Below are 22,899 nucleotides of genomic sequence, written 5' to 3' on the forward strand. Positions count from 1 at the left end.
GATAGCCAAGTTGGCGGCCAGGTTCAGAAACCGCTATATATCCTGGTCGCAATATCCTCAGTTTCGTGGTGTTAAAGAAATTCGTTCCCTTCATTTGAAAAGTGGGCCTTAGCTAAGGCCCTATCTCTTGACTATTAACGGCTATTTGATGACGTCATCAGCCGTTTCACGCGTTCGACCTGTTTTACGAATAAGTTGAAAGCGGCGTATATTTATAAATATATTATATTAGTAAGTAAATATTAGTTAGTAAATATATTTGCTGCCAAATTTTCCCCCACATTGACATGAAGTATATCCTTCATTACGTCACAGATCCGATCCAAATGACGTCACGAAGAAATATAAAAGTCGCAATATCTCAAAAAGTATACGATGAAAACGCGTAAAAACTTGCAGAATTCATCACAATATCCTGAGTAACATTTCCGAATCCTAAACGGGACTTTTTTGAAGGTGGGATAGTCCCTTTAAGGGCCCATATTAATCTCTGAGGCCCCGCACTGGATTCTAAAGATCCAATGCCGGCCCTTTTATGGCCTGCATCGGCCTCTGAGGGCCCTCTGCTGGCCTCTGGGGTCCAACGCCAGCCCACGCCGGTCTTTTAGGGCCCCGCACTGACCCCTGAGGGTTCCAGCTTGCCTGTAAGGACCCACATTAGCCTCTGAGAGCTCAAGTCGGCCTCTGATGGTCTAAAACTGCCATTAAGCCCTACTGGCTTCTGAGGGCCAACTGGTCTCTGAGGGCCCAACCGGCCTCTAAACACACCGACCGCTGATGGCCCAGTTTTTGTCTTTGAGACCCAAGACTGGCCCTTATGTGCCTCTAAGGACCCCGCACTGGCTTCTGAAGGATCGATGCCGGTCTCTGAGGACACATACCAGTCTTTAAGAGCACTACACTGACATCTGAGGCCCCACTCTAGCCTCTGAGGGTCTCAAATTGTTCTTTATATGCCCCAACCGGCCTATGAGGTCTCTAAACCGGCCACTGATGGCCCTATTTTGTTCTGTGGGGGCCTAAGACTTACCTTTGGACGTCACGCACTGGCCTCTGAGGGCCCACATCGGCCGATGGGGCCGGGTTTTGCGGCCCTGGCACGACCCTTACTGAACTTACTGAAGAAGAACGTGCCCATTTATTCACCGAGGAGTGCAGGGAGTCTTTTGAGGCGCTGAAACGGTGTTAATGCGAGAGTCCGATGCTCCGGTTATACCCCGACTTCTGGCGGGTTACCCATTTCACGTCTACACCGACGCGAGCTGACGAGCACTGGGAGCGGCGCCGCATCAGAAGTTTGAGGATGGTTCTCACCCTATAGCTTACGCTAGCCGGGTGTTGACGCCGTCCGAGCTGACGCAGTCTTTGCTGGTAAAAGAGAGCCTGGTGGTCGTCTTTGCTCTTTGAGAAGTTTTTTGCTTCCTTGACGGTCGGCATTTCATACTGACCACAGACAACAGCGCTCTCAGAGACCTGCTACAGGCCAGAACGGAACCCAAGTGCTCCTCACGACTTGCGAGGGATGCACTGAGGCTGCTTGATTTCGAGTTCGAGGAGCGGCATCGCCCGGGGCCCGAAATACCGCACGTGTATGGACTGAGCCGTTTGTCTTGGAGGGCAATGAAAGAAGGACAAAGCCAAAAAGTGACCGTGGTCGGTCATCGACCTCGACTCGTGCACTCGGTCGGTCTGTACCGTCATTAAGATGGGAATCAAACCGCTGAATGCCGAGGAGCTGCGAGCAGAGCAGCTCAAGAATGAACAGTTGTAGCCGATTAAGCGATTTAATGCATTCTGAAAGTACTAAGGTGTCACATGCATAGGCAGAAGGATGTGGGCACGCGTTTCATGATCGAAGGTATGCCTATTACCGCGTAACTTCTTCGTTTTTTTTCCAAATATATATAAATTATTCTCCCTCGTTTTTTAAATTAAAGTGGCCGAAATCCAACGAGAAACGCAAATTTGGGGGTAGGTGGGTATTGGCGACCAGACTCAAGCAAAGGTTTGTGGCGACGCCCTGGAAAATTGTCCCTAGAAGTTCTGAAGCCGTGGTGACGCCGCTGGTCCCGGGCCCCGGGTTGAAGGGCTATGAGGGGTTAAAACAACCCATGAAAAAGTAACGGAAAATCAGAGTAAGCTAGGATCCATTGAGGACGGCAAACGGGTGCGCCAGTAGTGAACTTGTGGTTTCCAGCTTGTAGTGGTTGAGGTAAGCTTGGAATGCACAAAAATTCAGAATGGTAGTTCATTTCTTTAAAATAATAAAATAGGTGGATAGCGTGTTTTGTTTTAGCAACCAAAGGAAGGCGCTACCCGAACATTATCCGGGTAGCGCCTTCCTTTGGTTGCAAAAACGAAATACCCCGTCTCGTGGTCTATGTCTGCCGGGTCCCAATTTAAAAAGCAGTAGCAGTACTGACATAGGTAGGTACTGATGGCACTGAGTACCGAGTGGCAGGTACTGATGCCAGTGCGTTTTTAGGGTTTTGTGCTTGGATTCTGCCAGAATGCTTTTTTGTGTACAGGTCAAGGTAGTGCTGGAAATTTGGCCTTGTGGTTTAAATACACGCTGTCGTTTGGGTGATTTTTTTTTAACTCGCTAAGGTATGTAGGTAATGTTGTCATACGTTCGGCAAAAGTTAGCAAAAAAGCAGAAAACCATACATTTTTAATGAATGTTTTTGCTGGGCCAAAGTTGCCACACTAGCATGCAGCATTGGCCACTTGCATTTTCAAGAAAAAATAATATGTATGCAGTGCTGCATCGCACACGAATTTGTCATTTTCGAAGAGCCAAGGGTGGCCTCTATCCAGGCCCTGTTGCTTAACATTGTGCACAACCAGATGACTGAATTATTGAGGCTTAACGAAAAAAGTGGGCCAAAGTTGCACGAAACTACGGTAAGTTTCAATTTCCCACTCTGATTACTCGTACAGAAAGTGCCTTTCTACAATGGCGGTTGGTCTGTCAGCCGCTCACCCTGCTTCGAGTTGTACTGCTCCTCGGTCAGTTCGTACTTCTGAATACCGCTGGTATCCTCGAACTCTCCCTTGTGGCACGTCTTGTCCTCCACCTGTGGGCAAGCATCGTAGGCCCCATCAGCCACGAGGCAGACGCCAGCCCCACAGACAGCCCGCGTACGCCAGCTCCACGGACAACCCGCGGACACCAGCTCCACGGACAGCCCGCGGACGCCAGCTCCACGGACAGCCCGCGGACACCAGCTCCACGGACAGCCCGCGGACACCAGCTCCACGGACAGCCCGCGGACACCAGCTCCACGGACAGCCCGCGGACACCAGCTCCACGGACAGCCCGCGGACGCCAGCTCCACGGACAGCCCGCGGACACCAGCTCCACGGACAGCCCGCGGACACCAGCTCCACGGACAGCCCGCGGACACCAGCTCCACGGACAGCCCGCGGACGCCAGCTCCACGGACAGCCCGCGGACACCAGCTCCACGGACAGCCCGCGGACACCAGCCCCACCGACAGGTCATGAACGGTCACCAGCAGTTTTTTGGCTATAACTTTTGATAGAGACGTGCCAGAGCGATGAAAACAAGTCAGATGTATTCAGCTCGACGATACGGATCAACTGATATGCAACATGACCCTTTCCGGTTACCTTGACCTCAGGTCAAATTTTCAAAAGGATGGTAATTTTCTCAGCACTAAAAACCGGTCATTTTGTGGTATTTTCGGCAAAACTAGGCATTTCCAGTTAATTTGAGGTATAAAAGGGTCATTTAGCATCTAACCAGTTATAACACCTATTTAAGGGACTTTAGCACTACTATCAGTCTAATTCGCAGTACTTTTAGTTTGAATGGCACCTAATGGAAGTCATTTCGCACTATTTTTGGTAGATGTTTAGGCATCCCTACTAAATCTAGAAGGATTTTAGTATATTATGGAGAAATAAACTACAATACTAGTCTGTAATAGCTACAGATTGTTTGTTGCCAGGTCGATTATCGTCTGTTTCGGCGCATGCGTTTTGAGAGGACCGATAGGACGCAAGGCGCGCTTCTTGGACGGATTTGGCAAGGAATTTGGATAGATTGATTTACGTACCTAGCCTCAGCGTGTGCCGATCATCCTGCCTTTTCTTGTCCAAGAGTGAACTGAGCGAGGTTCTTAGCATGGAGATTGGAGAGTGATGACGATTTCCGCGAGGATGTTGGGTCCTACCGTCCGCCCAAGCGTACTGGTCCGCCAGTGCTGCTGTCTTTATTCTGTCAGGCTATCTAACGGCGCTATGGGCATGTAGATTGTAGATACAGCATTGCAGTAGCAAATGCTTATCATGTGCGGTGGAATTTTCCCATGCTTAGTAGGAAGCGCTCGACGTCCCTTCCGTACGTGTCGTGGAAGGGACGTGTCTGTCATTGACGCACATCAACTAGATGGATCTTGATTGTAGCATTTCGCAGCAGCGTTTTATCGTTCAGCGGCCTAACGCCTAGCCAGCTCTCATTTCGAGGGGAGGTACTTTGCTGAGGAGCATGAGTGGTCACTATTGGTGCCAATCGGAATTTCTTTTCTTGGAATTCCAATTTTTGTCCAATTCCAATTTGGAATTTGGACGGAATTCTTAACATTTTTTGGAAATTAATCGGAACACAAGGCCTTTAAAATTTAAAATTTTAAAACGGAGGCCTTTAAAACGCTTTTAAACACATAAAATTTACGCAAAAAAAAATGCAAAAATCGTTAAAAATTGGAATAGCCCCCGCTTTGGACAAAATTGGAAATTTACTTGGCAATTTCTTGGAATTGGATCGGAATTGGAATTGAAATTTCATGAAATTGGCACCACTAGTGGTCACGCTGCATCGTGAGCCAGATGAAGCCGGTGAGCAGACCGCCCAGTAAACATGACGACGTCGGCCCGACGTCGGGCCGAGGCTCGGCCCGACGTCGGCCCAACGTCGGTTCAACCTCGGCCCGACATCGGCTGGACGTCGGGTATGCCCGCATGTTCCGACGTCCAGCCGAAGTCCAGCCGACGTCGGGCCGACGTCGGGCCGAGATCGTTTGCCGAGGATGACGAGATCGTTTGTCGTTGAACCGACGAGGCCGACGTCGGCATGTTTATTGGGACAACGCGCCAAAAACATCAACGGGCTGCGGGATTCGAGCCCCCAGTCGCCGACGTCGGCATGTTTACTGGGACAACACGCCAAAAGCATCAGCCGGCTAGGGGATTCGAACCCCGTGTCATACGAACGCTACGTTAGTGCGCTAACCACTACACCACGCACCCAGCTAACGAATTCGGTTTGTTTTGTTGGGTTATGCCCTTTCGGTCTGACAAGACCATTTCAGAGCCGGAAGGATCATAGGATGGAGACATTGGTCTTCTTGGCGAGCACCCTGGGTCCAGTTCATATAGAGTCCCTGGTCCCATTGCTGTTACGTGACACTTATTGGAAAGGGCGACCCCACAATGGATTCATATAGCCACTCTTACACACCTGCACCAACGTTTCCCAAAGTGTCCCTTTGATAAGTGGCACTTTGGCAAAGTGACACTTGCCGACTGGCCTTTCTATATGAACTGGGCCCGGCCCTGGTGAGTTGCCGGGGCTGAGCCTGACCAAAGGATAGGCCGAGCAGCCCCCAAGCACTCACCGCACCCGGCTACCGGCGAGCTCGGCTTACGGGCAATCCCAAATGGGATAAAGTTTCCCGTCCAGTCCGGATCAGGGGGTTGCGGCGTGGAGGAAGATTTGAGTTTCCTGAGGATATTTTGAATACAGAAGCTCTTTATGAAACATGAAACATGTATTTTACATTATTTTAACGGTCAAAACAGCGGCCGATGTCGGTCCGACGTCGCCCCGACGTCGGCCCGACGTCGGCTGAACCTCAGCAATTGATCTCGGTCCGACGTCGGCCCGACGTCGGCTGGACCTCGGCTGGACGTCGGAACATGCGGGCATATCCGACATCCAGCCGACGTCGTGCCGAGGTTGGACCGACGTCGGACCGACGTCGGCATGCTGATGCCGAGTTGCCGACGTCACCCCGACGTCGGCCGACGTCGGGCCGACGTCGGCATGTTTACTAGGCGTGTACCGTACATTTGCGTACAGTACATGATTTTGTCCCACGAACCTAACCGATGCGCATTTTTGTCCACAAATTTACCTAATATATACCCAGCATGCCTATTAGTCGTTAGGGGGCAGCACCGGGCGTGGTGTATTGCGTAGAGGGCAGGACCTATGCAACAAAACTTGCTCCAATTCCGTTTTCATCGTGGAAGTAATACGCTGAATGGAGAATCATACTTTGATGTCCAACTTACGTACAACATAAAAAATAAATACCTCAAGGCTCAAGAATACTGTGATCATAGCAGTAGCTCGTGCTCGGCAGTGAAATCATGAATAGTGCTCATATACCGTATTTAGTGCAAAATGAGCTACCACACACCCATTTATTATGCCAGATCTGGCATCGCCTCTATACTAACTAAAATAGTGCGGAATGACCGGATATACCTGTGTTTGACAGGAATTGCCTGCGAAAAGACGATAGTGCAAACTGAACTTATGATAGTGCAAAATGACTGAAATTTAGGTACTGAAAAAATTATCCCCCTTTTCAAAATGACCTTTCAAGGCTAGCGAATGGTTTCACGACGCGTCTCAACGAAAGGAACACGATGCTGGCAAAAGTAATGTCGTGGCTTGCTTGAATCAAAAGTTATTACCGAAAAAACCTTGTTCATGAATACGGCTATTTTTACTGTTCTTGCTCTCTGGAGGCTAAACCGTTGACCTGAGGTCAAATCTGAGAACAACGCTCAGAAAGGTCTGTAAAAGGGCTATCGAATGCGCTTTTCCGCGGCGCTGTAGCTCTATTGGTTCCCGAGTTAGCCGCTGGCAGTTTTCAAATTTTTTGAAAATGCCTTGATGACTCTTGACTCTTGATGACCTCTGGCGACCTGTGGCCATTCTTATACAGAAAAGAACGGAGGGACGCTCCGTCATTTCTGAGATTAGACGGAATTTGGTTATCATAAAAGGACGAAGACGGAAGACGGGACCCGTTCAAAGAACGAAGCCAGATTGACGCTACCCCCACCCAAAAAGACGCGTTTCCGCATCATAAAGAGACAAAGACGCCTCTGGTGACGAAGACTTTGCGTTGTTAGTGAAAAATAACGTATCAGAAATAGCGCTGCTCTTCAGCAGCGCTTTTTATGGCATTGGTACGACGGTTAGCTGCTTGCGAAAAAAAAAACTTTGGATGATTGTATGATTGTATGATTGTATGATTGTATGATGTATTGATCACCAAGAGGTAAAAACGCAATAACAGGTGAAGTCAGCGCATGCATATAACAGGGGCGGATCCAGGATTTTTCGGGAGGGGGGGGGGGGCGGCAAGTCGAAATAGGGGCGACCTGGCAATCCGGGGGCGCTCCATACAAAGGGGGCGCCAAACCGTCAAAATCGGGAGCTAAAAGCCCGCGCCGTGCTAGGGGGCGTTATCGCGCTCCCCCTCAGGTTTTTCGCAAATATCTGAAAAACAGCTGCGCGCAGCGCCGCCATTTTCAGCATACCTTATCATGCATCTTTTTTGCACATGTTGTAAAAATGTCTGACGCGGGTGATGGAAGGTCAGGTCACCAGGTTATGCCAAGTGACCTAGCCTAAGAAAAAGTTCAAATGCTTACCATTGCTATACCGACTGAACGATTGCTTTGAACCTTTCAGCGATTGATGAAAGCAACACTATTCACGAAATGTATATCTCGGAATTTCGATATCTGTGACCAAAGGTCAGGTCAGTTGTGCGACGTCTCCATTAGGTAGGTAGGTATAATTAAGTCTTTGGGAGAAAACTGAAAGGCATCCCTTTTGGACGAGCGCCATTCTAGACAATATCAAGCATTGGGATACATATAAAATTAACACACTGAATAAGAACATTGCACCTAGTGTGACCAGTCATTATGTCCCAGAGGTCATCCCATGTCATGAAAGGTCCGCAACAGTTTTTTTTTAATAACTTTTGATAGATTCAAGCTAGAGCGCTAAAAACACCTCAGCTGTGTTCAGCTCGACGATACGCATCGACTGCTATGCAGCATGACCTTTCCCGGTCAGGTCATGACCTTGACTTGAGGTCAAATTCTCAAAATTACCTTTCATAAGGTCAACCTTTAGTTTGTTCGACGTGTCTCGACGACAGAAACGCAATGCTGGCAAACGTAATGTCGAGACTCTCTTGAGTCAAAAGCTATTGCAGGAAAACATTGTTCGTAAAAAGGCTATTTTTAGAGTCTTTCGCCCTCTGAAGGCTAAACCGTTGACCTGAGGTCAAATCTGAGCGCAGCTTGCAGAAACACCTTTAAAAGGGCTATCGAATGCGCTTTTCTGCGGCGCTATAGCTCTATTGGTTTCCGAGTTATGTGCCGCTGCTTCGAAAACGGAGGAAAAATGTTGAAACAGGCAGCATTTTACCTTTGATGACCTCTGGTGACCTGACATTCGACGTGACCTAAAAAAATGACCGTTTTGTTTTCGTCTTGTTTTTTTGACGATCTTTCGAATGCCGCTTATCGCGTGTCACTACGCGGCCCAGGAGCTGAGTTAGACGAGGGAGTGTGCCACTGCCCCCCCCCCTCCCCAGCAGGACACGGAAAACTCAGACCACCAGCACGGCACGGGTTAAAAGTCGTAGATGGGCACCGCTACCCTAGCAAAAGATATTAGCAAAAAGGTGGCCTCCATTTACTGGTGCAGTCCTTCTTCTCCCGGTGATGCCCCCTCCTTTTTCTGGAAGCGTCTCACTTATGCTGGTATGCCTCACTTCCCGGGGGCGCCCAACCTCTGCTTGGATCGCCTAATCCATTATGGAGAGACCCACTTTGCTTAACCCTCGCCCCGTTGGGGTTTTTCCTGAATAGCAAGAAAACGGCGGCGCGCAGCGCCGCCAAATTTTTAGCACCTTCCCGGGCATCAATTTGACACCTTCAAACAAAATTTCAAGTCTTAGGTCACCTTAGGTCAGGAGTTATTGAGGTCAAACTGAGGTCATGTTCGAGCAAAAATGAGCAAAAAACATGCAATCTTGAAACGCTCACCAAATCTACAGTTATCAAGCAATTTTAAAGTTCTTTATATGGTCTAGTAGACAAAAAACGGCGCTACAAAACTGCTATCTCGGATTTTCAAAATTTTTGGTTTTTGACCAAAAAAATTCAAAAAATTGATTTTTTTAGAAAAACTAGAAAAAAAAAATCCAAAATTTTTCCGAATTTCGAAAAAAACCGGAATATATGTGATAGTCCCAGCGCTCTTCTATATACACACCAAATTTCAGATCGATATCTCGTTTTTTGGCCAAGTTATAGCGAAAAAACTGTTCAAAAATGTTGACGTCAAATTTTTGAACTCAATTTTTAAAGATTCTAGACCACGTACGGCAAAACAAAGACCACCATTGAACTCCCCGTGACGAGCTGCATCGATTCGATACCCATTTTATGCAAAAATATTAACTTTGAAATTTGACCTAATTTGACCTGACCTTGACCTGACCTTGACCTGACTTTGACCAAAACGTGACCTAAGCTGGCCCCAAAGGCTGCCTGACCCACATAATCGCATTTGTCATGTAAAATGGACGATAAAACATGTATCGCACGACACCTTCATATTGTGAACCCCCGTGACCTGACCTCTGTGACCTGACCTGGTATCAGTGACCTCAAATAGCAAAATATGTGTTTTAAGAACATTTCCGCATCGATGATTTTCAATGAAATGCATTTACTCGATTTTACAACGCATTTCTTGAAATGCCTGTAAACGGTGAAAATTGGACCTTTGACCTGACCTGTGACGTCATCGGTTCGACCTAGGTCAATAAAATTGGGTCATAAGGTAGTTCCCCGTTGGGGCTATCCAACGCCGTTTACCGCTTGTCGCTATGTTGCGTGGTTCTCGAGATCTTAGGGGGGGGGCCAAAATGGCCCCCCCAACCGGGCGCGTTGCTCGGCAGAGCCCAACGGGGCGCGGGTTAAGTCGCCTCATTTCTTCCTTCTAAGAACGACCAATTTGCTGTAGGCGGCCCACTTATCTGGGACGCCCATCTTCTGCTAGAAGTGCCCCTCTTCTTCCTGATGCGTCCCACTTCTACTACGAGTGCACCTTTTCTGTTAGGGCGCTCCTTTGCTGCTGAGGAGTCTTTTTTTTTCTACTGTGAATAGGGCGGCCCTCTCCTGTTGGGCGACCCCAAATTCTGCTGGAGGCACCCCACTTCTGCCCAACTTTTGGTGGGGTGCCCCTCTCTTGCAGGGGGCACTTCTCTTTTGCAGGAGACGCCACTCTTGTGGGGGCGCCCTTCCACTGTGGGGAACGTCTCTCTTCTGCCAGAGGCACCCCTTTTCTTCTTATGGGGCTCCTGTTTTTTTCTGGGGCGAGGCGACCCTCTGCTGCTCGGAACGGGGCACACCTCTCCTTTTACTGGGGCACCTCTCCTTTCTGCTGGGGTTGCCATTCCGCTATCGTCAGGGGCACCCCTCTTGGTAGAATATACTCCTTTTCTTTTTGTAATGGGGCGCCCCTCTTCTACCGGGGCGCCCATCTGCTGCTGGGGCGTCTGTCTTCTGCCGGATATTGTCAATGGGGCGCCCATATCCTGTTTGGCGGGCCCAACCTCTGCTGGAGGCTCCCTATTTCTGATTAACTTTTGCTGTGGCGCCTCTCTTCTGCTGGGGCGCCCCTCTTCTGCCAGTGGCACCCATTTTCTTATTATGGGGCTCCTTTTTTGCTGGGGCGCCCAGCTGCTGTCAGGGCGCCCCTCTTCTCGGAATGGGGGCGCCTCTCTCCTTTTGCTGGGGCGTCGCTCCTCTTCAGGGGGACACGTCTCCTGCTAAGGGTGCCCTTCCGCTGCCAGGGGCGCCCCTCTTGAACAGAATGTATTTTATATTCTTGTAACGAGACGCCCTCTTCTGCTGGGGGCGCCCATCTGCTGCTGGGGCGACTCTCATCTGCTGGGAATAGGCAATTGGGCGTCACTCTCCTGCTTGGTGAGCCCAACTTCTGCTGGAGGCGCCCTACTTCTGCTGAACCTTTGCTGTGTCGCCGCTCTTCTACTCGGGGCGCCCTCTCTGCCGCGGGATATGGGCGCCTTTTTCGGATGGCGGGGGGGGGGGGGCGGCCGCCCCCGCCGCCCCCTGGATCCGCGCCTGCTTTTCTGGACATGATCCATTCAAGAAACCTTGCCCCAACCTGCCCCCCGGCCTTTGGCTCAGCTTTGAACGTATCGGGTTGGCCCGCCTGGGGAGGTCCGGCTACAGGGTGGGCGCGGCGGCGGCTCCGTAACGTTACGTGGATGGCTCAACCGCTGTACTTCTGACTTGTCATATTGCAGAATACGATCGCCAATGAATAAATCCTGGCAATTTTTTAACCCTCGCCCATATAGGGGGTGAGGGTGGGGGTCGAAAGGAGAAAGGACCCCTCTCGGTCTTTCGCAAAAAAGTTCATGTAAAAAAGCGGCCGATCGCGACGAAACTTTCAGTACCCTCAGGTTTATCAATTTTACACCTACCCCTTAAATTTCACGACCCTGACCCCAATGACCTTTGACCTGTGACCTATTTCTCGAGGCAATGTTTGGCCGGAATCGCGATTGGACGTATGTTTGCTTGCATTAGCCGCGCGTTTACAGTCTTTTCGTGGTTTCAAGCGTCTAAACATGTGATACCAGTAAAACGCCTTTTGGGCGAAGTACGAGCGAGCGAGATAGTGAGCCCTGCACGTGCAGAAGGGCGAGAGGGTACTTCCAACAGGCTTGTGCAAAGCACCCTTCTAACCGGTCGCTAGCGGTGTGCCAAGCTTGAACGCAATCGGCCCAGCCGTTCCTGAGATCTGGAAGTGGCATTCTGCACGTGCGCACGTGCAAACGGGGTCCAAACGGACTTTTGCACGGCACCCTACTAACTGGTCCCCAACCGTGTACCAAATTTGAGCGCAATCGGCCCAGCCGTTCTCGAGATCTGGGAGCGCCCCCTGCACGTGCGCACGTGCAGTAGCACCTTAACCGCAACACATGGGAATGCATTGCCTGGTGGGTGCCTACCTGTATGCCAAGTTTCAGCAGAATCGCCCCAGTACTTACCGAGTTATTAAAATGGGAACAAATTTGGCACCTCTTCTTTTTGTATTTTGCACGTGCAGTGGGGGTCACTCACACAGATCAAGAGTATCCGACCTTTGGTAGAAGGGATGCAGCTACCCTACAAAAATTACCGCAAGACAATCGCACAAGCGGCTGCTGAGATATGAGCCTCTCAAAATCACTACTTTTTCAAAACAGCTTGAACACCATTGACTTTTCACGTGGCACGTGCCACGACGGTCACTGAGATGTGTCAAGAGTAGTCAATTACGGGGTAGAAGGGATGGGGCTACCCAGCAAAAAAGACCGCAGGCCAATCGGTCCAGCGGTTGCTGAGATATAAGCCTCTCAAAAGCGTTACATGCCGGGCCGCGTATTCGCCAAGTGTATTACACGAATCGGCCCACCAACTAGCGACATCTCTATACTCTGTTCCGTTTCAAGTTTGCAGCCGAAGTGCCCTGCTGAAAGCAGTGCGTGATTTCTGTATATACAGCTCACATTTTAAGCGCAAATCCTTGAGAGGAGGAGCGATCTGCCGAAGAAACTCCAACTGCAAGCTTGATATGGAACAGACTATAGTGCGATGTCATAGCCATCCCACGCGACAATGCATGAATTGAGGCTAGATTTGAGTTGAGACTTTTTCCAATTGTATATGGCTAACACCAGTATAGCGCCTTTTGGGGCGACTAACGGAGCGAGCGAGGGGGTGAGTCTTGCACGTGCGAAATTTCGAGGGGGTACCTCCAACTGACTTGTGCACGGCACCCTACTGACCGGTTTCTAGCGATGTGCCAAATTTGAGCACAATCGGCCCAGCCGTTCTCGAGATCTGGGAGCGGCACCCTGCACGTGCGCACGTGCAAAATGGGTCCCAACTGACTTGTGCACGGCACCCTACTAACTGGCCCCTAACCGTGTACCAAATTTGAGCGCCATCGGTCCAGCCATTCTCGAGATCTGGAAACGACCCCTGCACGTGCGCACGTGCAGCAGCACCCCAACTCTGGCACATGGATATGCAGTGCCTAGTGGGTGCCTACCTACATGCCAACTTTCAGCGCAATCGGCCAAGTAGTTACCGAGATATTGCAACAATTACAAAACTGACACCTCTTCGTTTTGCACGTGGCACGTGCATAAGGGGTCACCTATATGCATCGGGAATAGTCCAATACTTGGTAAAAGGAATGAGGCTACCCTACAAAAATTACCGCGTGTAAATCGGTCAAGTGGTTGCTGAGATATAAGCCTCGCACAAGCGTCCGCACGGCCGGCCGGCCGGCCGGCCGGCCGGCCGCTCATACTCAGAAATTTCCGTTAATCTAAGGAAAGACTTCGCTCGCTTCGCTCGCTCCGTAATTATTTCCATGTGTCGTCGTAGCCGAGTGGTTAGAGTCTCGGCCTAGTAGCCGAAGGGTCGGTGGATCGGTACCTGCCTTCGCGGTTCTTTTCTCTTAACCCTCGACGCACATGGGGGGTGGGGGTGGTTGCCACCCCCCCCCCCCCCAGGTAGTCTTTCTGCTCTGCACTCAACATTTTTAGAGCTAGAAGGCTGATTTTTCGCATAGCTGCTCCTCTATCCTTTCTTGATGTCCCCTGAAAATTTCAAGTTTCTGTGGTTTTTGGTTTCGGAGATATGACCTTGTTTCTCAGGTCATGTCATGACCCAAATGGCCAATTCTCAACATCTTGCGTTGGCTATGGGTCTTATGAGCTTTTGACACCTTGATTTCGGCCTTTTTTACCAGTCTTACCTCCCACCTATCATGGGACATGTTGTTCGACGATGTACAGATGTCAAGGTCAAGGTCAAGGTCAACCTAGGTCATCTAAGATAATTGCGTTTTAGGCAAGTGGAATTTACTTTTTGTGAATTTTTTTGACAGCATTTTTGGTAAAAGCTTATCAGATCATGATTTCATGTAATATGGACACATAAACAATCGGTGCACACATCAGTATACACACAGACACACACAGACATACAAACACATATAATTGACCTTGACCTAACTTGACCTGAAATGACCTCAGCAGCAAAAACCTGGTCGGGTAGTGTGACAAAGAGGTTCTAGCTGGCTTGGCACCAGAAAACGGCATCGTCATCGGATAAGCAGCGCACTTGATATCCAACGGTGACCCAAAACAGCAATATTTTTTAGTTTGACCTGACCTGGAAGGTCAATGACTGACCTGAGAAGGTAAAACTGGGTATCATTGGATTCGTCTCTTCCCAAAGAATCTTTTTGGTCTTTACCGCTAAGCTCTATCTCCAACAGGAACGAAATGGCGCGGGGGGGTGGCAACCCCCCCCCCCATGTGCGTTCTAGGATGGGAAAATGGCATGTGCGGGCGAGGGTTAACCCGCGCCGTGCTGGTGGCCTGAACTTTCCGCCGAGTGCTGGGGGGGGGCGTTTTCACGCCCCCCCGTCTAACTCGGCTCCTGGGCCACGTAGCGACACGCGGTAAGCGGCAATCGAAAGAGCGTCAAAAATAAGGACGAAAACACTTCGGTCATTTTTTGGGTCAGGTCAAAGGTCAGGTCACCAGAGGTCACCAAAGGTAAAATGTTGACTATTTCAACATTTTGGAAACTGCCAACGGCTATCTCGGGAACCGATAGAGCTACAGCGCCGCGGAAAAGCGCATTCGATAGCCCTTTTACAGACCTTTCTGAGTAATGTTCTCAGATTTGACCTCAGGTCAACGGTTTAGCCTCCAGAGGGCAAAAACTCCAAAAATAGCCGTTTTTACGAAAAACGTTTTTTCGTCAATAACTTTTGACTCATAAGCGCCATGACATTACTTTTGCCAGCATCGTGTTCCTCTCGTCGAGACGCGTCGAATGAACTATTCGTTGACCTTGAAAGGTCATTTTGAAAATTTGACCTCAGGTCAAGGTCATGACCTGACCGAAAAGGGTCATGTTGCATATCAGTCGATCCGTATCGTCGAGCTGAACACATCTGACGTGTTTTCACCGCTCTAGCACGTCTCTATCAAAAGTTATAGCCAAAAAACTGCTGGCGACCGTTCATGACCTGAGATGACCTCAGGGGCACACAGAGGGGTCACAGGTGCATTTTTCCTATTCAGTGTGTCATGTTTACCTATGAACCGATGTTTGAGAGCGTTTTGAACGATATTCGTCCAAAAGAGGCGCATTTCAATTTTCTCCCATTGACTTATAATGGAGAGGTCGCAAAATTGACCTGACCTTAGGTCACAGATATCAAAAATCCGAGATATACATTTTATACATACTGTTACTCATATCAATCGCTGAAAGTTTCAAAGTGATCGTTCAGTCGGTGTAGCTATAGCGAGCCTTTGAACTTTTTCTGAGGTAAGGTCACTTGACGTGACCTGGTGACCTGACCTTGAACGGCCTAGGTCTGAAATTTTCACAACATGTGCGGAAATGATGTAGGAACACGTGTACCAAAAACGGCGGCGCTGCGCGCCGCAGTTTTTGAGATATTCGCGAAAAACCTGAGGGGGGGGCGTAAAAACGCCCCCCCCAGCACGGCGCGGGTTAAAGGGACTATCCCACCTTCTAAAATGTTGTTAAAACCAGTTAAATTGTGCCCGACTTTATAGATTGGATGACCAGGAACACGGTTCTGGCATTTATTTTTCATTAAACATCTTAGGCTTCCCATATTCCAAACACAAACTTTCAAATATGTGACGTCACAGCCCCAAATTACCTCCTTCCCCAGGCCACATTACTGTCATAAAGCTGATTCTTTTTACTCTGTACTTCTGTAGGCACCACAACAAAGTTCAGACCAAGTTTTAAGCGATTTTTCAACGAACAAACCCATTTAAATCAGAATGACTAAACGAGGTGACGTCACACTAACGGTCGCTCCATGTTGAAGATAGGGCCTTGTACAAGGCCCATTTTCAAATGAAGGGAACGAATTTCTTCAACACCAAGAGGCCGGGGGGTTGCAACCTAGATAGATAGTGGTTTCTGAACCTCGCCGCAAACTTGGCTATCTCAAATCAAACCCCATGTTAAAGGTGGGATAGTCCCTTTAAAAAGAAGTCGGTCGTAGACACGCATTTTGGCCCCTACGTTCGCACACCAATATCGTACACCCAATTAATCTATGACAAGTATTCATCTGATTAAGGAATAAGTTGCAGAAGAACTGGCTTCAGTTTGATTGCAGTTTGTGCCCGAACTACCAATTTTGTTACGGCACTGTCGATATTCGTCAAAGTCGGAAGAGCTATTATGAAACACACTCGAATGAAAACGGATTCCTGTATTATTTCATCGATCACGTGTATAGAGATTAATCGATGACAGCCCGCCGTGAGCATGCAACTTAACTATCAGTCCCGAGTTATCTTCATATACGTCTAATATAAATATTTTTGACTTTAACTAGATTCCAACTATGGGGTTTTATCCCCCTGGCGGCAGGTATATGTGAAAGCTATAGTTAGGGCATTGCTCCTATAGATGACACTCCGTGACGGCTGGAAATGGAGAATTTCGTCCCGTGATACGCTAACAGCTATGCCGAAATGTGTTTTTTTTTTTGTACGTGGTGATTGTTACACGAAAAAACTATCTAATAGCCTGCTAACCAGCGTGCGATTTTTACTTTTCATCTTAGTTTTCGCTACTTTTAGGTACTTTACCTTGTCAAGTGCCCACCTACCTAGGTACTTTCAAAAGGTCAGCGCCGCCCCTGTCATATCCAGCAGGAACTGCGTGCTATCACCCATTGGCAGTGAGAAATATTGATCAATGGCCATCGCCCAGCACTATTTGTCTTTCCATTGGCTACGTTCGCATCGTATGCACTAGGCACTAGTGATGTCAATCACAGAAATCACCGATACCGAGCACCGATACCAAACCAAATACAAATCAAAACCATTGGAAAATACCGAAACCGAACCAATCGGTTGGACTGCTAATATTTCTCTTATGCAACATGTTCATTAGAATAATACTTAGGTACCTCTGATTTCTTAGGTGCACGCCGTTGCAAATGTATTAAAAAAAACGCATAATGACACGAAAAATGAAGTCGCCGAGTGGATTCGAACGACCAACCTCCTTGTCACTAGTGACACTCTAACCACTTGGCCACGGCAACATTAGATGTAGAGCAGGTTAAATATCCTTAAGCTAAAACCTAGCTTTAATAGACGCCACCAATAGCGAGGACCGAACGTATGACGCCACGTTGACGTCACTCAAGAGGCACGCTATTGGTCGGCCGATTCGTGTAATACACTTAGCGAATACGCGGCCGGGCCGGGCCGGGCCGCTCATACTGAGATGTTTCCGTTATATTGAAAAGACTTCGCTTCGCTCGCTGCGCTCGCTCGCTCGTAATTATGATGTTGGTCCCATGCATTATGGTCGGTGTCAAGATCATTTGAAGGTCAGGTCAGTTCAATGACCTTTGATGACATCCGCTCACCTTTTTTAGTTTTACATGCTTCCAGGCTAGTTTTTGGAGCTGATTTCGAATTAAGTAACCATTTGCACATTTAAGAAGAAGTTTTGGTTCCTTTGTAACATGCAACGAAGCTGTCACTGGCGGTTGACACCTATTAATTATGAATACCCGGCAGGACGCCTACTGGCTGGCCTGACCTGACCTGACCCGACCTACGTTCGCGGCTAGCAAAACACCAATACGGGCGAGGGTTAATGACATGAAGGTGCTTATGGTGTAAGTCTTTGTTTTTACTCCCATTGCTGAGGTTCAGTCCCATCGGTGCGTGTATTTCCTACATTCTTTTTTTTAAGAAATACACCACCAACCATGAACAGGTGACCAGGAGTGCCCCCGCCCTCGAACCCAGCGACAACAGAGCCCTTACGTTAACACCAGAAAAACTGAGGAGATAAATGTCGCGGCACTCCCTGCTAAGAAGTGGAAATAAACCAAATATAAGCACAAAACAGGGGCCAGGGATGTTAGTATGGTGTAAGAAGAAGGCAGAAAGAAGTCAATGGACTAATGAGTCATTGACTGAACCTCCCATTACGATCCCGAAAAGAACACTCATACTTTCATTCATACATTGGGTTAGAGGGGTTTCATTCATGCAGTTGAAAATAAGGCTGGTCATGCATTAGTGTGATATTATGGTGTGATCCGGGAATCTCGGCCAGCTAAGCAGAGCTTGTTGCTGGTCGAGTCCCCAGGTCACAGCATATGGATGTGGCAAAAGGTGTATCCAGAGACTTAGGTATGGTATATTGTTCTGTGTGTTGTTGTTAAAAGGGACTTATCAATGTTAAAATATGTAAATTTTGATGGACTGACATAGACTGAAAGGGCCTTGTTCATCTGTGCAGTGTGCACTGCTATGTATAATTGAGGATGAGTTGCGTTTTTGTATGTTTTTTAATAGTTTCTTTCGACAATTCAGGAATTTCTGACAACAAAAAGTGGGTTGCTACAATGCTGTTCCAAAGTCGAGGACCTTGCCAGAAGGCAGTTTTTGTGCGATATAATTTTCGTGTGAATGTTTCTCGGAAGTGGTATGTAACTAGTTCTTGTTTGGATGTTTTGGTTAGCCTGCAAACAGAAAAGAGTTTCAAGAGATGGCGGTAAAGATCCATTTAACTTTCGATGCATAATTAGAAGAAGCTGTTGTTTAGCAATATCTTTTACTTTTAGCAGGTTTAGGGCTTTGAAAATGGGATCCGAATGAGCAAGTCTAGGCTGATTATCAATGATTCTGATTATACGTTTTTGAAGTATTTCAATTTTGTTTAGGTATGTTGGAAAAGTGAAGCCCCATACGACAGTCCAGTAGTTTATGTAGGGCAATACTGAGGAGTTGTAGAGCAAAAGAAGGGATTTCCTGTCCAATAAGTATTTAATTCTGTTTATAATTCCTATGTTGCGGCTTATGGCCAAAGCAAGATAATCGATATGGACTGACCACTTTAATTTTGGATCAATGTATACTACCAAATACTTAACTGCGTCTGCCTTTTTGATACAGTCATTATTAGATTTTATGTCTAGTTCAAATTCTTGGTTGGCATTACTGTATACTTGATATACTGTCTTTTGAGTGTTGAGGGTAAACTTATTCATTTGTAGCCAGGAACAGACAAATTTAGATTCATATCTAATGATATTTTCCAGACTTTTAAAGTTTGTGGCTTCGAAGAAGATTGCGGTATCATCGGCATAAAGGAGAAATTTTATATATGACCACGTTTCCATGGGCACACTGATCCGGATCAGTAAAAATGGATTAGCTAATCCAGTATAGTAAGACAGTATATGAAAATGAAAGTAAGGGATTAACTGGTTGTATAAGCCTAATCCACTTCGAATTATATCCTGTAACGAATAGTTCGAGAAATATAATACGATTTAAGTTTGCTGATCCGGATCAGTGATGCCCATGGAAACGGGGTATATGTCTTATTAGCGATGTTTGGTAAGTCATTTATATAGAGAAGAAATAATAGTGGACCTAATATAGAGCCTTGAGGAACCCCAATACTTACTTCTTTTCGTTCTGATTTTATTTCACGGTACTCCACACATTGTAATCTATTTGTTAGGTATGATTTAATGAGATGTAATGGTGAACCAGTAAACCCATAGATATGTAGTTTTTTTAGCAAGATGGAATGATCGACAGTATCAAAGGCTTTCTTTAAATCCAGATAAATACCACAGATGATTTTGCCTGCTTCCAGTGAGGTAGTGGTGTAATCTTGGAGCAAAAGTAAGGGCATGTAGGTAGATTTTTTCTTTTGAAACCCGAATTGAGATGCCGGGGTATGTCTTAAGCACAGCACGAGCCGGGCAGTAAAACTATGACCAAGAAACTGTCGGTGTCAAAATGCCATGTTATTTGATAGGCCGGGCAGGAAACAAAAGTTTACTGCCGGGTTTACTGCCCAGGGCAATGACCTCTAAACTACAGTTTATCGCATTAGCCCAGAGGTATGATTGACAGGGAATGTATAATTGACATCATTTTTGCATGATATTTGCCGCGTAAAATTAGAAAACTAACATTTTTTCCGATTACCGATAACCGGTAAAAAATATCTGCTCTGCTTATCAAGGGTTTTGAAATATTTTGTATTGGTTACAAGGCCGAAATTATGGTAAGATATGCGCCTATTAATCGAAATCCGTTATCGCTTGTTGTCTTATTTTCGTTTGATATGTCCACTGATACCTTGGGCCTAACTTATTGCGTTATTATTTGACAGTTGTGGTCCTTTCCTCGAAACTAACACGTAAAATATGGAAAATATAATGTATTTCACGAAAGTTTAGCCATAGGGCATCAACAAAGTACGATTACATAAGTAAAGAAAAAATTATTGCAAGAGCACTGGAAAATGCACGTTTAATCACTAGGAATATTATACCTTCTTCTTGTTCTTATGTCGTGGCAAATTATTCATGTACCTATTATGTTCCTTGGATATCCAGTTGTTGTGCCATTCTGAGTTGATATTTCAGACGCGATTACATAATATAACATATATTGATTGCAACGACAGGCCACTGGTGCCCAACATGGCTGCAACATATGATACATCAAAACAAGAACACTAGCCTCATGGTAAGAACGTCATGACTTCATCTCCTTTCACATCAGTATCATTCACAGGTACATATTTCAGATCATATGCACAACGGACACCATATCATTTCAATTTTATCTAATCGTCAATTGTGTCAAAAATGGTACCACGCTCTATGAAGTAAAGGTCAATAGAATGTTTAAACTCGTTAAGTGAATTACTTGCAATGACCCAGGATGGCAGATTATTCCACAGGTCAATTACTCTGGGTGAAAAAATGATTGCCGTAGTGCTGTTCTCGCTGACTTTTTAACTAATTTACAACTATGACCTCTAGTTTGATTCGAATTAATTGTAAACATATTTGTGAAATTTAATTTATCTAGTCCAGCGTTTATCTTAAAAAGTTCAATTAAATCGCCTCTAATTCTGCGATAATGCAAAGAAAACATATTTAACGAAATCAGTCTTTCTTTATAACTCTTTTTCTCTAAGCCAATTATCATCTTAGTTGCTCTTCTTTGGATTCTTTCTAACGATCTTTCATCTTTTTTGAAGGAAGAATAACACGCTTGCCTGCAACATTCCAAATGTGGTCGTATGAATGCACAGTAAAGCCTTTTCATTACATCTTTGCTTTTGTAACTAACATTTCTTTGTATTGCCCCCAACATTTTCAGAGCCTTCTTTCGTGCTTCCTTGCAATGGTGACTAAATTTTAAATCATCCGTTATCAAAACACCCAAATCTTTTTCCTCATGGACGACTTGTAAGATATTTCCATTTAGATTATACGTGGAGCATTCTTTCGCCCCTAAGTTGAGAACTTTGCACTTATTAATGTTAAACTCCATCTGCCATTCTTCCGTCCACTTGGAAAGGGCATTTAAATCTGCTTGGAGCATTGCCTTGTCATCAGCTGATTTGATTACTTTTGCAAGTTTAATGTCATCAGCAAATTTCCACAGTTTGCTTGTAAGATTACAATCTATCTGGTTTATAAAAATAATAAACAATAAAGGAGCAAGAACTGTGCCTTGTGGAACGCCACTTTTAACTTCAACCCAAGCAGCTTGTTGACCATTTAGCACCACTCTTTGTCTTCGACCCAGCAACCAAGTCTCTATCCATCGAAGGATAGAACCAGGGCTGCGGAGTCGATGGATTTTCGGCGACTCCGACTCCGACTCCGACTCCGGCTTCAAAAAACCAGCTCCGACTCCGACTCCGACTCCGGGCAGAATTGTCGACTTCGACCGACTCCAACTCCCGACTCCGACTCCGCAGACCTAGCAGGGCTGCGGAGTCGACAGATTTTCGGTGACTCCGACTCCGACTCCGGCTCGGGTTTCTAAAATCGACTCCGACTCCGACTCCGACTCCGGTCACAACTGTCGACTCCGACCGACTCCGACTCCGACTCCGACTCCGACTCCGCATCCCTGGATAGAACCACCCAACCCATGATTTTCGAGCGAAACTAACAGTCTTCTATGCGGAACTTTATCAAAGGCTTTACAAAAATCTAAATATATGACAGATATATTATTGCCTTTATCTAAATGATCTGTAGCAAACTCAAGGAACTCCATTAAATTTGTTAAGCATGAGCGTCCAGTCCTAAATCCATGCTGAGAAGGCAACAATAGGTCTTCTTGCTCTAAGTAAATTACAATGTGGTGTTTAATTATTTTCTCCAATACTTTACACACTATAGAAGTTAAACTTACTGGCCTATAGTTACCGATTCTTGTTTTATCCCCTCCTTTAAATATTGGTACTACATTTGCACACTTCCAGTCGTTAGGGATGACCCCAACCTTTAAAGAGTGTTCAAATATAATTTGTAGTGGCAGTGCTAGTTCAGTTGCTGCTTGTTTAATAATTCTGGCATGAATATTATCAGGTCCACATGCCTTATTTTCTTTGACACTAAGCAATTGTTTTAGCACGTCATCGACGTTTAGAGTAATAGTGTCCAATTTACCGTGTGCATTTCCATTTCTTTTTATCTTTGGAATGTTTATGAGATGTTCGTCCGTGAATACCGATGAAAATTTCTCATTGAAAGCCTTGGCTTTCAGAACATCATCACGATAAACTTCTCCATTCTTTTCAATTGTCCCGGTTCGCGGATCATTTCTGTTAAATTTATAAAAACAGAAGAACTTTTTTAGGTCTCCT

General features: G+C 46.6%; 1 protein-coding gene across 4 annotated transcripts in view; it reads right to left on the reverse strand.

Annotated features, from left to right (window-relative positions):
* Positions 1-2,936: 2,936 nt before the first annotated feature.
* The window catches only part of LOC122388174 (tubulin-folding cofactor B-like), a 121,857-nt gene continuing 101,894 nt past the window's right edge, over positions 2,937-22,899 (reverse strand). For all 4 annotated transcript variants that reach the window (XM_043379024.1, XM_043379026.1, XM_043379022.1 and 1 more), the window contains exon 4: positions 2,937-3,077. In XM_043379024.1, coding sequence (XP_043234959.1) covers positions 2,952-3,077 — 126 coding nt within the window. In that variant the 3' untranslated portion in view covers positions 2,937-2,951. The remainder of the gene's footprint in view (positions 3,078-22,899) is intronic.

The sequence above is a fragment of the Amphibalanus amphitrite genome, unplaced genomic scaffold, assembly GCF_019059575.1.
Source record: "Amphibalanus amphitrite isolate SeventyFive unplaced genomic scaffold, NRLGWU_Aamphi_draft 000312F_arrow, whole genome shotgun sequence".
NCBI classification, from domain to species: domain Eukaryota; kingdom Metazoa; phylum Arthropoda; class Thecostraca; order Balanomorpha; family Balanidae; genus Amphibalanus; species Amphibalanus amphitrite.